The sequence below is a fragment of the Mobula birostris genome, chromosome 9, assembly GCF_030028105.1.
Source record: "Mobula birostris isolate sMobBir1 chromosome 9, sMobBir1.hap1, whole genome shotgun sequence".
NCBI classification, from domain to species: Eukaryota; Metazoa; Chordata; class Chondrichthyes; order Myliobatiformes; family Myliobatidae; genus Mobula; species Mobula birostris.
The window spans coordinates 13792682-13808082 of record NC_092378.1 but is presented as its reverse complement, the minus strand read 5'-3'; the positions used below and the strand labels follow the sequence as shown (position 1 = coordinate 13808082).

General features: G+C 41.8%; 1 protein-coding gene across 1 annotated transcript; it reads left to right on the top strand.

The window, feature by feature from the left end:
* Window positions 1-9782: 9782 nt before the first annotated feature.
* myf6 (myogenic factor 6) lies at window positions 9783-15190 on the top strand. The gene is made up of 4 exons (XM_072267502.1): window positions 9783-10416; window positions 10511-10607; window positions 10903-11014; window positions 12645-15190. Exons 1-4 carry the CDS (start codon window positions 9892-9894, stop codon window positions 12802-12804), a joined length of 894 nt encoding a protein of 297 aa, XP_072123603.1. The 5' UTR covers window positions 9783-9891; the 3' UTR covers window positions 12805-15190.
* The last annotated feature ends 211 nt before the right edge of the window (window positions 15191-15401 follow it).

Sequence of the window (15401 nt, the reverse complement as noted above, 5' to 3'; positions counted from 1 at the left end):
TGGTTGAAAATCCTTTTAATAGTTTATTATCCATTCGAAATCAATATGTAAAGTATAAATTGCCCTGATGCAGTGTTTGGTGGAAACATGGACAATTCCTTTCCTCCCACAGGCAATTCTCGACCTCCTGAGTTCTTCCAGCAGATTATTTGTTGAAACAGACAAAGTGACCTGCCCGTTAAATGATTTGTTGTGCAAATGATTACCATCTTAATTATTTTACTCCAAGTTATTTTCCTTTGTCCTTTTGCTCACCTGCTATCAACCAGTTTCTTGAAACTGCCACGACGAGGCCACGCTCAGGTTGGAGGAGCAGGATTAGTAAGCTTATGGGTGACAAACAGTTAGTGGGCAGTGAAAAAGGCTATCTAGGGTTACAACAGAATCTGCATCGACCTCCACCTCTCTTTCACCATTTCCCTCTCTCTCCTTATCCCCTTACCTGCCCATCACCTCTCTCTGGTGCTTCTTGCCCTTTTCATTCCTCCATGGCCTTCTGTCCTCTCCTATCAGATTCCCCTTTCTCCAGCCCTTTATCTCTTTCACCAATCAACTTCCCAGCTCTTTACTTCACCACTCCTCATCTCCTGGTTTCACCTATTACTTGTATTTCTTCTTCCCTTTTCCCCACTTTCTTATCTGATTTCTCATCTTTTCTGTCCTGATGAAGTGTCTCGGCCCGAAATATCCACTGTTTGCTCATTTCCATAGGTGCTGCCTGACCTGCTGAGTTCCTCCAGAGTTTTGTGTGTGTTGTTTCTTTATTTGTAATATTTTCTGCATATGTTTAGAATTCCCTACACATTTTAATCTTATATTACCCAAGAATATTCATCAATGTCTTTTCTCCATGCAGGGAATGTATTCGTTTTCTCTAAATTTCAATGATTTGAAATTTGAGTGTCCTCTGCTTTGCCCATATCCTCTCCCAAGAATAGTGAAATGGATCTGATATCATTTTACACGAGCGGTGAAACCAAGGCTCTGCTTAACTGGCTGTCTAAATGGTATTAAATGCAAGCAATAAACAGGAGTTAGAAAAGTAAGAAGTGAAGTGGGGGAGGTGGGGCAGGGGGGATGAGACATGAAAGACGCTCCTATTGGAGGAATTGCTTCAGGTTTCAATAATAGATTTCAACAGCTTGATGTAACTTCAATAAAATTAAGATTTTTGTTTTTTTATATTGATGTACAACTGCATATCCGGAAACAAAGGAAATTCAAGGTTAGAGTGATAGATGTAGTCTATATGGACTTAAGCCAGGGGTTTCCAATCTATTTTATTCCATGTACCAATACCATTAAGCGAGGGGTCCATGGACCCTTGGTTAGGAACCCCTGACCTAAGCAAAGTCATTAACAAAATCATACACCATAGGTCACATGGGATCCTGGGTTAGTTAGTCAAACTGATATAAAATTGGCTTGGTAATCAGAGTTAGCGGGTGGGAATGGAGGGCTGTTTTTCAGATTGGAAGCCTGCAACCGGTGATGTGCTGTAGGGATGGTGCTTGTCCCTGTTGTTTGTCATAAAGATCAATATTTTGGAGGAGGATGTAGGTGACGGGATTAGTAAGCTTGTGGGTGACACAACAGTTAGTGGGCAGTGAAAAAGGCTATCTAGGGTTACAACAGGATCTGCGTCGACTGGTTATGAGCAATGCAATAGCAAATGGAATTTAACTCAGATAAGTGCAAAGTATTGCATTTTGGTAAGCTGAACCAAGGCGGGACATACACAATGAATGGCAGGGTCCTGAAGAGTGTTGTAGAATGGTGGGACCTAAGGGCACAAGTACACAGTTCCCTGAATATCATGGTCTGGATCGGGGTTCCCTTTAAATTTACTTTGTTTATGTTATGATCTGGACCATTGACTCCCTGTTTCCCTTTGGTTCCCTGTTTTCCCATGTCCCTTGGCCTTGGTGATTGAAGGCAATTTACCCTCAGCTGAACCAGTAGTTTATAGTCTCCAGCTTTCAGCTGTTCGGCGCGAGAGCGTTTGCAATATCACCAAGGTACGGCGTGCCAATGTCATCTGGCCGGAGCAAGCCTAGTCTCCGCCCAAAGCGAGTGCTGGTAATTCGCCTTTCCTCACTGAAGCAACCCTGTCAAGTTACCCCGCCAAAGCGAGCCTGCAAAGTTTCCTCACCAAGGTAGGTCTGTTAGTTAACCTGCTGGAGGGAATCAAGAACCACTGTCTACTGTTCCCGGCCCAGTTGAGAGCTTGCCACTACCTGGCAGCATCCACATACCAAGTCAAGTCCCGGTCCTGGCGGTATCCACATACTGAGTCAAGTCCTGTCCCTGGTGGCATTCAAGTTCCGAGTCAAGTCCCGGCCCTGACAGCATCCAAGTTCCGAGTCAAGTCCCGGCCCTGACGGCATCCAAGTTCCGAGTCAAGTCCCGGTCCTGGCGGCATCCACGTACCGAGTCAAGTCCTGGCCCTGGCGGCATCCAAGTTCCGAGCCAAGTCCTGGCCCTGGCGGCATCCAAATTCCGAGTCAAGTCCTGGCCCTGGCGGTCTGTGATTCCTGTCCTACCCCACTGTCTGAATCCCTTCTCTGCCCCCCTCACCTCTAGCCCTCGTCTGCAGCCTTCGCCGGCACCTTGGTCTAGTTCTATCACTGGAGCTAGATAGGTACTGTCTGGAGTTCTTTCGTGTTGGTCTTGTATTGTCCTCGCCTCCGTGGGGTAAGTCAGGCCATCTTGCCATTGCCCCGCAGGGGGTCATGTCTTGTCTTGTCTTCTCCTCACCTCCGTGGGGTAAGTCAGGCCATCTTGCCATTGCCCCACGGGGGGTCACGTCTTGTTGTGTCTTGTCCTTGCCTCCATGGGGTAAGTCAGGCCATCTTGCCATTGCCCCGCGGGGGGTCATGTCTTGTCTTCTCTTGTCCTCGCCTCCATGGGGTAAGTCAGGCCGTCTTGCCGTTGCCCCGCGGGGGTCATGTCTTGTCTTCTCTTGTCCTCGCCTCCATGGGGTAAGTCAGGCCGTCTTGCCATTGCCCCGCCGGGGGGGCGGGGGGTCATGAGTCCTGGCCCTATGTCCTGTACCCAAGGAGGGGTCCCGGCTCTCTGTTCTGTGTATGTGTCCAAGGTTCCATGTACCTGCTCTCCCGAGACCGAGGCTCTGTTTTTTCCATGTTCCTTCTCTCCCTAGCCCATGTCATGTCCATGCCTGGTTCTGGGTTCCGAGCCCGAAGCAAGACCCAGGTACTGGGTCCTTGCCCAGTCTCTGGCTCGGAGTCCATACCGTAGCCTCTTCATGTCGCCTCTAGTTTTGGGATCCGATTTCGAGTCCTAGCCCAGACCCTTGTCCCAGCCTAGTCGTAGTCCTGAGTCCTTGTCCAGTTCGCTATTCCTGCTCCTGCCTTGCTCTCCTGGTATCGAACAATAAACTAAATTTAATTAACCTCACAAGGTGTGTCTTGCATTTGGGTCCACTCTTGCTCCCAATGCCCCACCATTGTGACACTGAATGTGGCGTCATAGTGCACAGGGTGCTGAAGAAGGAAGATGGCATTCTTCTTAAGCCTGTCACCCCTGCTGGGGCATAAGCCATCAATAACAGCTCGTCAGAGTCCTCTGCCGTTCAAGTCCCAGTGTAGTCCATCCATGCGTCTTCTAGGTGAAGATCTTTCCTCCCTCAGGGATGAGGCCTTTAGAGGTTCTGTTGTCATTTCTGTAGCCCTAGGGTTTTATGGGATGGGGTTGCTAGCCCTATTTCCAAACCTCCCCCTTTCACTGCCGGGCTAGGTGGAGTTAAGACATAAGGCATTTCTACCTTCACTGATGTGCAGTTCTGGTCACTATACTACAGGAAGGATGTGATTGAGCTAGAGAGGGTGCAGAAAAGATACACAGGGATGTTGTTGGGACTAAAGCACTTGAGCTATAGAGAGAATGTGGATAGGCTGGGGCTATTATCCCTGGAATGAAGGAGCCGGGGTGGGTGACCATGTGGAGGCCTGTAGAAGATGAATAAGATGAATGGTCATGGTCTTTTTCCTTGGCTGGAGAAGTCTGAAACAGGAGGGCATAAGTTTAAACGGAGAGGGGAAAAACGTAAATGGCACCTGAATGGCAAATTTTTCCACACAGAGGGTGATGAGTACACGGAATGAACTGCCAGAGTAGAGACAGATACAGTAACTGGACAGTATAGGAAGGGTTTGGTTATCAGCCGAACACAGGCAAAATGAGACTAGCCCAAGTAGGCATTTTAGTCAATATGGATGAGATGGTGCAAAAACCTGTTTCCATGCTGTGTAACTCTATTACAATGACAACAGAAATGGAAATGGGGCAGCCTCTGAAATAAAACAGCTGATTTCCTTTCACCCAACTTGTGTTGCCAACCAAAATTAATTTATATGCCAATGTGATGGCAATATTTTCTCCAAGTTTTTTATAACCAGCTCTAAATCTGTAGGAGTCACATATCCATTTCCTATCTGCATTGTACGTCGTGTTGCACATTTATTATGAGTAGTTGTCACCTGGTAGAAGCAAAATGTTCAGTTACATATATATGCATCGTCTTTAGTCAGTCTAGTTTGGGAAAAGCTAGAGAGTCGGCCGGGGGTGACATCATCTTTGTTGATCACTTATAATTGCATGAATTCACTAAATACACTTGAATATTCTTGAATACGTTTAAGAACAATTAACTTAAGTACGTTTAAATTCGCTCAGAATATTCATTTCGTTATTTCGCTAGCTTTAGTTTCATTAGTTTTTTTATCGTTTCAAGATTGTTTGATTTGCTGGTTACAATTGAAGATCAAAAGTATTCTTTGACTTTGGAACTTAGTTATTGGATGGATAGTGCGTCAACCCCCAACCCCCGTCCCGTACTTAGTCTCTAAGAAACGGTCTTGGTTTGTTTGAAAAACAAAATCCATAAAACCTTGATGGAGTCAAAGAGATCCAACATCACGAAAACATTTCGTATTTAATAACTTACTTCTAAAGAACAATCATATGTTTGGTGTAGCAACCATGGGAACCAATTTAGGCAAACCAAGATGCTACAGACAACAATACTGTATATAAAATGAAAGACATAAGTGACTGTAGACATTGGAATATGGAATAAAAAACACACTGGGTCAAGCAGCGTCAGTGGAGACAAATGATCAACATTTCAGGCTGTGACCCTCCCTCTATGCTGATTGCAGAGAGAAGTTAGCCAGTACAAGTTCTTTCCAGCTTATGAATACTGACCTATCTACGTTCAGCCAGTATATATGTTAATGAGTATTTGGGCAACCAGCGGGAAAGATTTGCTCACTGCTGTGGTTCTGCAGGCATATTCTGCCATGTGGGAATTTGGTTCATGGCTGCATTTCTGACTTGCGAACTGTTCATCACCTACTGAGGGCCCGTATGTCAAATTGAGAAGGAGAGGCAAGACAAAGAATCATAGAATGGTACCAGGGTGAATGAATTAAGTCATATGAAGAAATGGGAAGAAATAGAACAAAATTTAATTGCTAATCTTCAAATGCTGATTCCACATTTGCTTAAAGGTAATTGGTAAGATTATGGTTAATGTGGGACACTGGAGTTCTTGTCTTCTCTGGTGGTGTAAGGTTTCATAATGCTTTCTTTAACAATGAGTTGACAATCTAGCTGCTCTGTTGTTGGGTGACATTCGTTAAGGTTCTTAAACTGACTATAGACTCTATATAACTTTGGAACTTCTATATCATACTCTTCAGTAGCAGTCAGTCCTTTTATTTGTTTTACATCCTATACCTCGCTACGACTGTGCTAGGTGTTGGTGAGATTACAACTGCATTTTAGTCTCTTTATTTAAGGTCTGATAGTTTTAGCAAATAACAGAGATAGTTCAGAAAAGGTTCACTGGATTGATTTCTAGAATGAAAAGCTATGCTAATGAGGAAAAACTGAAGCAGTTTGGTATTTGCTCATTGAAGTTTATAAGAAGGAGGCTTGATTTTATTGAAATGTGCTGGATTCTGAGAATTTTGATTGAATGGTTTCCCTCCTAGGGGAGTCAAAGACAAGGGGCATTTTTTTTTCTTGCATTAGGCGCTCCTCATTTACGGAGACAAAGAGGAATCTTGTTTCTCCAATGTTCTCTCAGATCATTATAGTTTTCGGAATTCTCGACCCAGAAGGGGCACGTATTCCACATCTCCAAATATATGCATGCTAGGATTTTTTGAGCTAAAGGGATTTCAGAGTTTCTGGGGAACCATCAGGAAAGCGGAGATGAGGCCAATATCAGATCAGCCAATGATTTATTGAGTAGAGAAGCAGAGTCAAGGAGCCAAATGGACTTCTGGTCCTATTTCTTATGTTCCTGAAGGATTAGTGTAATCTGTCGTATTGCTTTCATATTTCAGGAATGTATCATTGTCTGCAGTGATTATTGGATAAACTGTTATCTACATACATCCAGATATCTCCACACTAATATCAACATGTTTTAACTGATTCTTTATTAAAGTTTCATTAGTAACCAAAAACTTTAATCATTCTTTTAAAATGAATAAATTTTCTACAAAATCAAATTAAATATTATGTCAAAATTGTAATAACATCTGGATTCATATTGAACTACGACTAATTCACAAATAGTAAGAAAGTAATTCCTTCATAATAAATTCAGATTTTAAAAAGTCATTATGGCATTCGTAAGCTTATCGATAATGATAATCGATAATGCCATGATAACTTTTATTGATCGAATGTGCAATTCAAAACAGCTATCATTGCAGCTTACACACATAAAAGTTGCTGGTGAACGCAGCAGGCCAGGCAGCATCTTTAGGAAGAGGTACGGTCGACATTTCGGGCCGAGTCCCTTCGTCAGGAACCCAAAACGTCGACTGTACCTCTTCCTAGAGATGCTGCCTGGCCTGCTGCGTTCACCAGCAACTTTTATGTGTGTTGCTTGAAATTCCAGCATCTGCAGATTCCCTCGTGTTATCATTGCAGCTTTTCTGTTTTATTATATTTTTCTGTATTTTTTCTGAAATTAGTTTATATGAAGTAATGTATCATAAACATTAAAAAAAACTTACCTCGCTCGATTTCTGCTTCACTCTGAATTACAGCACAAAATGGGTGGCGGGGTGGAGATACGTCTCGACCAAAGAAGGTATAAGATTCTTCTTCCCTCCTCTAGCCTTGGGCAAGGTGTAGCACCTGCTTCGTCCCCTGATCAGTGTCACGTGAAGCCATGGCAGCAGGTGCTGAATGGTTGTGTGAGCAGCTGGTGCATATCACAAGTCCTGGTTATGCGACCACTGACACCAGGCAGACAATCTCTGAAGAGTATTGATAATGGCTGGGGTCTCCCGTCTTGTAAAGACACTGCCTAGAATAAAGCAATGGCAAACCACTTCTGTAGAAAAATTTGCTAAGGACAATCATGCTCCTGGAAAGACCGTGATCGTCCGCGTCATACAAAACGGGACACAGCGAAAGAAACGAACTGCACAAAAGAAGTTATTTCGCCCATTGTGTCCATACTGAGAGTATACAAAAACAATCAAGCTCATTCCACTCAATCACCCTAAAGCCTTACAATGTATTTTCGTTCAGATATTCATCAAGCTTCCTTTTAAATGCTACAGTTGTACCTCCACAGCTACCCTGGCAGACTAACTCAGACCCTAATCGTAGGCTGTATCAGAGTTGTCTTTTCCTCAGCTCTATTTTGGTTCTTGTACTTTGTCCCATGATCCTTGGCCTTCCATCAAGAGGAACAGTTTCAATTTATGAGCTGTGACTATACCCTGCATACCTTTGTCAGACTCCCCTCGCAACCTGTTCCATTCTCAGGAAAACAACCCTAACTCCTTCAGCCTATGTAAAAACGAAAGTCATTTGTCCCTGTAATCCTTCTTTTCAATCATTTCTACAGTTTTCTCTGAACATTTGCGTAACTTTTATGAGATTACTGATGATCGCGATTATGGCGAGACTTGTAGCTTGTCTTTAATCAGCTTGCAGACAAGTGATAACCCTTCTCCATGGACCATTGGAAGTTCTGCGTTGTCCCAACTGCCACCTGAGTCGTGTTAAACAAAAGTAGACATGCATGTGTACACACTGCAGTATCTATTCTCTGAAACTATATCACAGTAAAGAAACAGAGCATTGAAATTGAATATTCCTCGCATTCCAAATAAATGACCAACCGAAAATCTTTTAAGAATTAATATTTTAAAAATTCAGAATTACGGTTTGTTTCGATTTTTTTTAGGATCAGCTTTGTTTGTCATGTAGATTACATGTATTAGGAATTTGCTGTGGTGTTCTGAAAAAAATATCATTCAACAATTATGAAGAACAAAAAAACTAAAATAAAGTTTGAAGTACGGATATTGGTTACACAGCTTCAGTTTGTTGCATTAAAAAGAAAAGAGCATTAGCAGAGTACTATAAGATTTTTATATACGATTTACCCAATTAATACACAGTGCAATGTTAGGACAGAACACTTAAGCACTCAGCAACAGATTGCTAACTGTCCAATCAGTGATGATCCGCCCCCAGTAATGCCCAATGAAATCTCTCCGGAACCGCTGGGTGTGTTTTTTCCCAGTCACGACTGCTTATCCGAGAAAACTTGACAGTGGGTTTCCAACACCTGTGCCAGTAAGAAGTGTGTCCCTAAGACACCCTAAATATTGAAGCTCATCCAAATCCAATTTCCTACATTTTGCCTCAACCAAACAAATTGTTATTTCTTTCTAAGGTAGGACCAATAAATAAGTGTCCCGAGACACCTCGATGTGTAAATTGTAGTTTTATGCATTCGTCGTTGCATAGTGTTCAAAAGAACGGGATGACTACATATTACACTTCCAAGTCCGCATCATTAAAAAGAAAACGTGAAGAGAACAAAATTTTTACGGTAGATTTGTTCAAATTACAAGAAAAACATTTTAACAGTTGTATTATAATAGCTAAAGGGGAATAAATAATATTATCTGAAATGTGCGTCACGTAAGAATCATATAATTATCGACCGGTGATAAATGAAACGGTGATTTCACTATTTATGACTTGGGTACCTGGTTCTGGCATCGTCCTGTTAGGGAGTAACTCACTGTATATGACAGGCTTAACGTTAAAAAGTACTGGTGGAATTGTACAGTTATAAAACAGTACAGCGCAAAAATAGGCCATTCGGCCCGTCTAGTCTGTGCTGAACCATTTCAACTGCCTACTCCCATCGACCTGCACCGGGACCATAGCCCTCCATACCCCGAACATCCATGTACCTATCCAAATTTCTCTTAAACGTTGAAATAGAACTCAAATGGGTTGTATATTTCCACAGAATCAACTAAAAGCTTTAATCTATGTTTGGTTTATTCCAAATACTCATAAATCAACATGATAAAAATAAACAGAATATAACGGATTTTATCCAGAACTGAGCATTCAGAGGAAACTTTGCACGCCGAGGAGCTCCCCGGAAATTATCACGAAAGTAACTAAGCGAGTTTCTCCAGTCCTGAGCATGCTGGGTTTCTAAAATAGAATCGCTGTAATAATGACAGTACTTAGACAGCTCGGCAAGACAGGTCTTGAGAGTTTGATGCAATGCGACAGCTAATAGTTGGATAGAATTACACCTGCTTCTATATATATGTATGTATGTATATATAGCATAGGAACTTGTCATCCAACTGTTTAAATGCCATCCAAACCCTTCAATAGCTTTTGATCCTCTCTCTCTCTCTCTCTCTCCTCTCTCTCTCTCTCTCTCTCTCTCTCTCTCTCTCTCTCTCTCTCTCACACACACACACACACACACACACACACACACACACACTCACTCTCTCTCTCTATTTCTCAAACACATTCATAGACCAATACAATCATAAGGACGCGGGATCGATAATGATGGAGCTGTTTGAAACCAATCCCTTTTTCTGTCACGATCAGCGATATCTGGTTGGTGAGAGCATGGTTTTCACACACTTGGATGGAACTGCCGTATCCCCCCTGTATCCGGGAAGCGAGGACGGTCTGTCTCCTGTCGGAGATGCTGGCCAACCCGAACCTAGCTGTGACAGCGGCGGCGAGGAGCACGTGTATGCACCGCCGAGCCTGAAGTCTCACTGTCCCGGACAGTGCTTGATCTGGGCATGTAAAGCCTGCAAGAGGAAATCAGCCACCACTGACAGAAGGAAGGCGGCGACTCTCAGAGAGAGGAGGAGGCTCAAGAAAATCAACGAGGCTTTCGAGGCGTTAAAGCGCAGGACGGTGCCAAACCCTAATCAAAGGCTTCCCAAAGTGGAGATTCTCCGCAGCGCCATTCACTACATCGAGAAACTACAGGATCTGTTGCAAAGTCTTGACCAGCAAGATAAGCTTCGGGAAAACGTGGAGTCGACCAACGCTTGCATCGGCTCCCATTCACAGGTAGGCGGTCAGAAACGTGCCGGTCACCAGTCACATTCTGGCACCCCAGCTCGTTCGGCGCTTCGTTGTCTAACATCTCCCGCTTTCATTTCAGGTGGACACTGACGGCCGGTGGGGAACAAACACCTGTCCTTCTGGATGGGGAAACCTGTCTGATCATTCCAACATCCTGACTAAACTCCACAAAGAAGGTAAGTATCCGTCGCCGAGTAATCCGTCTGTCAATGGGGCTGCAGTTACTCGCCACAACATTTGCCAGTGTAAATAATTCATTATCGATAAATATTTCATTGACCATAACAAGTTGACAAAAAACCGAATCGAGCTTCAACGATGTTTGAATCTTGATCTGGAGGCACAGTTTGAGTTTTCCGGGTGGTTCGCGAACTTTGTGCGCGGGAGCACCCCGCCGTATTGGAACCGCCCGAGCTCTCTTCTGACAACCAGCACTAATCTCTTCCGTGACGACTGTTTTCTTTTAATCAGGAAATAACTCGGAATCATCAGGAACCAGCAGCCTTCGTTACCTGACCTCCATAGTAGACAGTATTTCAACGGACGAATCGACTACACTATACAACCACGACTTGAATGCAAAGTAATCATTACAAGTGATCACTTCGAACTAGAATGAAATAGTGATGGTTTGTTAAACTGCACTTGCTTGCCCTATAACGTTTTGCTGTGTTGTACCAAGACGAGATAATGTAATATTGTTTGAAAATGTCGATTTTAGAAAAAAATCAATCATTCCCATTAGTAGCAGGAAAAGGCCAAAAACGAAGTAATCGACCAAGATTAACACTAAAGCAACGATTTGAGGGTTATAATACCTTGTAAATAGGTTTGTAAAAAAAAATCCGCGTGCTTATATCCAGTGACGTTTCATAATTTTATAAGATATGTTCGTTTTAAGCGATGTGTATTGAATTTACATTGTAAAAAAAAAGGAATAAAATCCTTTATTTGATGTTTTCAAAATATCTGGGCGCCGTGTCTGGTCACGTTGTTCGTTGTTCCCCGGGAAGAGCAGAACTAACAGCCCAGTAAATATATAATCAGTCGACGAAGTCTTGAATAGTCGCCCCGACTATTGACTTCCAAAGGTTAATGGCCAAGAATGTTGTTAAGAGTTATTTCAGAGGTAAGACTAGAGGTAATCCAGCCACAATGAATATGCTTGCATAAATTCAAATATCCAGCATTTTAGCCACCATATCGCCGAATTTACTGCTGCAGGAAAGAGGCTGTGTTTAGTCCACTTTCTCAAAACTGCAGCTGTTTCATAGTTTACTGAATTTCTGTTCACTGACAACGGATGGTGACAGCTAGGAATTTCTGATGCACGGGTGGCTGAGAGCGATTAAATCCAGAAAGGAGTGCGCATCCAAATGGGCAAATTCACTTGGTTAAGTTTATTCCAAGGCAATTGACGGCCAGCGTTATTTTATAATGTGTAATCTGATTTGCTGTATTGTGTCGATATTTCTAAATTCGATCATTTCTAGTTTGAAACACAACTGGAATCAAAGTAAATTTTAACCCCCGGAGCTTTGAATTAGTTACACAACTTCTCTACAGCTCCCTGCCGTTTCCATTTCAGTAACTATTGCAATGCAGCAGTTCCGATCCCAGCAGGGTAGATTTACATTAGGATGGTCTCTTTCTCCTTTCCGGCTTGAATCACAGCAACAATCGTTATGGAACTCGTGGGCAAAGCCGGCCATCATTTGGAAGCACTGTATTTTTAAATACTAAACAATAAAGAAAGAACTGCATTTGATATAAGGGGCGAGAGATACCTTAAGCAGTTCAGGTTTGAAACCACAGTAGGTGTGCATTTTATGCACTCTGAAAAAAGGCAACTTGATGCTGTTCCCCTTTGCTCTAGAACCAGGTGAAGTCCAGTTTACAGAAGAGCAGGAGAAAGTAGGAACAGCCAATCGGCTCGTCACGCCCACCCCACCTTTCAATAAAATCATAGCTGATTAGCTCCAAGCCTCAGTGGCCGTCTCCATGGTGATCAAATGCCTGAATTTTCGATAATTTTATCTACTTCTACTTCAAATGATCCACAATGATCTGGCTTCCATAATGTCCTCGGGCAAAGAATTCCAGGGATTCATCTCTATGAGGAGAAGATCTCATGTAAATTGCCATCATGTAATCTTGTAACTGTGCTCCCTGTTTTCCCAATAGTCGAAACATTTTTACATCCACCCCAACAGAAACCGCAGGAGGAACTCCGCAGGTCGGGCAGCATCTATGGAAAGGAATAAAGAATGGACATTTCGGCCGAGTCCATTCGTCGGAACTGGAAAGGAATGGGGAAGAAGCCAAAATAAAAAAAAATGGAGACATGGAGAAGGAGTACAAGCGAGAAGGTGACAAGTGAAGTCAGGTGGCTTCCCATTTTTTCCACAAAGAAATCTGGCATCTTGATTCAAAAAATGTTTCATTATTTATATGAAGGAAAGGCTAGTGGTGAGCAGTTGAACACTAAAGTATAAATGGAAAATTGTGGATATAGTGCAGAATTACAGTTCTGGTGTGAATATAGAGTTCCAAAAATAGCATTAGTTAAAATTAGTTTCAGACAAATTGATGGGAATGAAAAGAGATAATTCCTTGGGATGGGATTGTAGGACATTGACTGAAGTAACAAAAGTGGCTATTATTATCCATGGATTTTTGAAGTGTTCCCACAGTTTGGAGGAAGGTGAATATAATCCCACTAGTTAAGAAAGGACAAAATATTAGGCCTGTTAGCCTGAACTTTGAATTTTGCACTTTGAAGTCAGCAACAGGAAAATAGCCTGGAATCAATATCTCAGGAGGTAACAGATTTCTTCGTAAATAATAATAGACTTGAATGTACTAACTCAGATTTTAAAACCAAAAAAATGCTTTGGAGCAATCTGTTGGATATTTTTGAGGTTATAATAAGAACAGTTAAGAGGGAGCCAGCTGATATGGTTGAAAAAAAAAAGCCTCCTTTAAGGTACTGCTCAAGAGATAATTAAAATTAGTAGTATTGGGGTAATATATTGGCATGAATTTGGGATTCAGTGATGAGTAGAAAACAATAGAAATTAATTTCACTTTTGTGTTGGGAGACCATGACAATTGGAGAACAGAAAATGGTGCTGGGAGTCCAGCACTATATATCCAAGTTTATTGCTAATACTAAATGGGTGACAGTGTGGGCTGTGGAGAGGGAACCCAGAGGCTTCAAGCAGGGAAGTAGAGGAGTTAAGTGATAGAGCAAGAAAATGAAAGATGAGATATAATGTAGAAAAATATGTACTAATTCACTTTGGTAGTAAACGCAAGGCATTTTTCAATCATGAGTTTCCAAGCTGTTGGAGCAACTGAATATTCTTGTATATCAATTACTGAAAACTGACATGCAGGTACAGCAAAGAGTTAAAAAGGTGAAAATAGTTGGTCGAGAAAATTTGAGCACATGAGTGGAGACTTCTTTCTTAAATGATAAGAAACTTTGACAAGACTGCAGTTGAAATATTGTGTTTAGTTCTGGTCTCCCTATCTAAGGAAGACCATTTGTGATGGAGTGATTGCAGCAGAGCTCTCTCAGATCTTGGAATGAAAAGTTTAATGTAGGATGAAACATTAAACAGACCGGCATATTTATCTCTGAGCTTAGAGGAATGAAAGATGGTCTCATTGAATTGTATTAAATTCTTACAAGTTTGCGCAGGGCAGATGTGGAAATGATTTTTCCCATGGCTGCTATGTCTAGAATCAAGGATCACAGGGAGCTAAACATTCAGGACAGTGTAGGAATTCACTCCCCAAGGAGAATGTAGAGGGTCCAGTTGCTAAGTATACCGAAGACAAAGTTTGATAAATGTTTTGGGGAATTTAGTTCAGTGTGATCTAGTGCATTTAATGGACTAGGAATTTAGTACAATCTCCTTCAGAGCAGGAGATTGGCACTGAGATGAAAGCTCCACCATGATTTCACTAAAATAAGTGCAGCATGCAGATCACACTGAATGGCTTACTCCTAATTCTGTTTCTCAATTTCTCATCAGCAAGCTGGATAGTATCTGTCGAGTAAGAAATAATGTTACAGATTGATAGCCTTTCAGTGGAACGAAGAAAAGCTAAATATCAAACATGTTTTAATTCCGGGGTCTGAAGAAGTGCAAAGAGGGAGTAGGGAGACCAAGAGAGTTGGAGTGCAGCTACTGTAAGAGAGATTGGTAATTTTTAAAAATATTGTAACTTATCGTTCTGAAGAAAATGTATGAAGAAGGCAATGAATAGGGACACAAAGAGAGAATCAAACAACCATTCTGAAATGATGGGATGTGAAGTATTGCAGTTGCTTAAAACCTGAAGTAAGATAGAGTGTTTCAAATATCTAATGGGCCAAGCAGCATCTGTAGACAGAGTAAAACTATGTTATTGTCTTGGTGGGATCTTTCATCACATTTATTCAGTTCTGACACAAACTGGATCGGCATTTCAGTTACAACATAAAACAGAGGATTAGATGGTCTAGGAGACTACAATCATGTGCACACCATATTACAGAGATGTGATGCAAATAAAGGGAATACACATAAGATTTTTCTTCCCGGAATTTGATCATTTTAACAAGGAAAGGTCAGCTAAATTGGGATTGTTTTCATTAGAACAAGTAAAGCTGAGGAAAGACACAATGAGTTGCAGAAAATTATTAGAGAACTATATACATTGGATCAGAAATGCCTAATCTAATCAATAAAAGGCTTAAAGAGAAGTTGAGAAGAATTCTTATCACCCAGAAAATGATCGAAGTATGGGACTCACTGCCTAGAAACATAATGGAAACAGAATCGGTTTGTTATTATTTTTACTATTTTTTCTTCTGTTGATTTAAAAACATTCTATTATGCAATTAGTCAACCCACTTGCTGACATCCTGAGATACGAAATGGAGGAATGAGATGTCTTCCACAAAAGACAGGGGTATG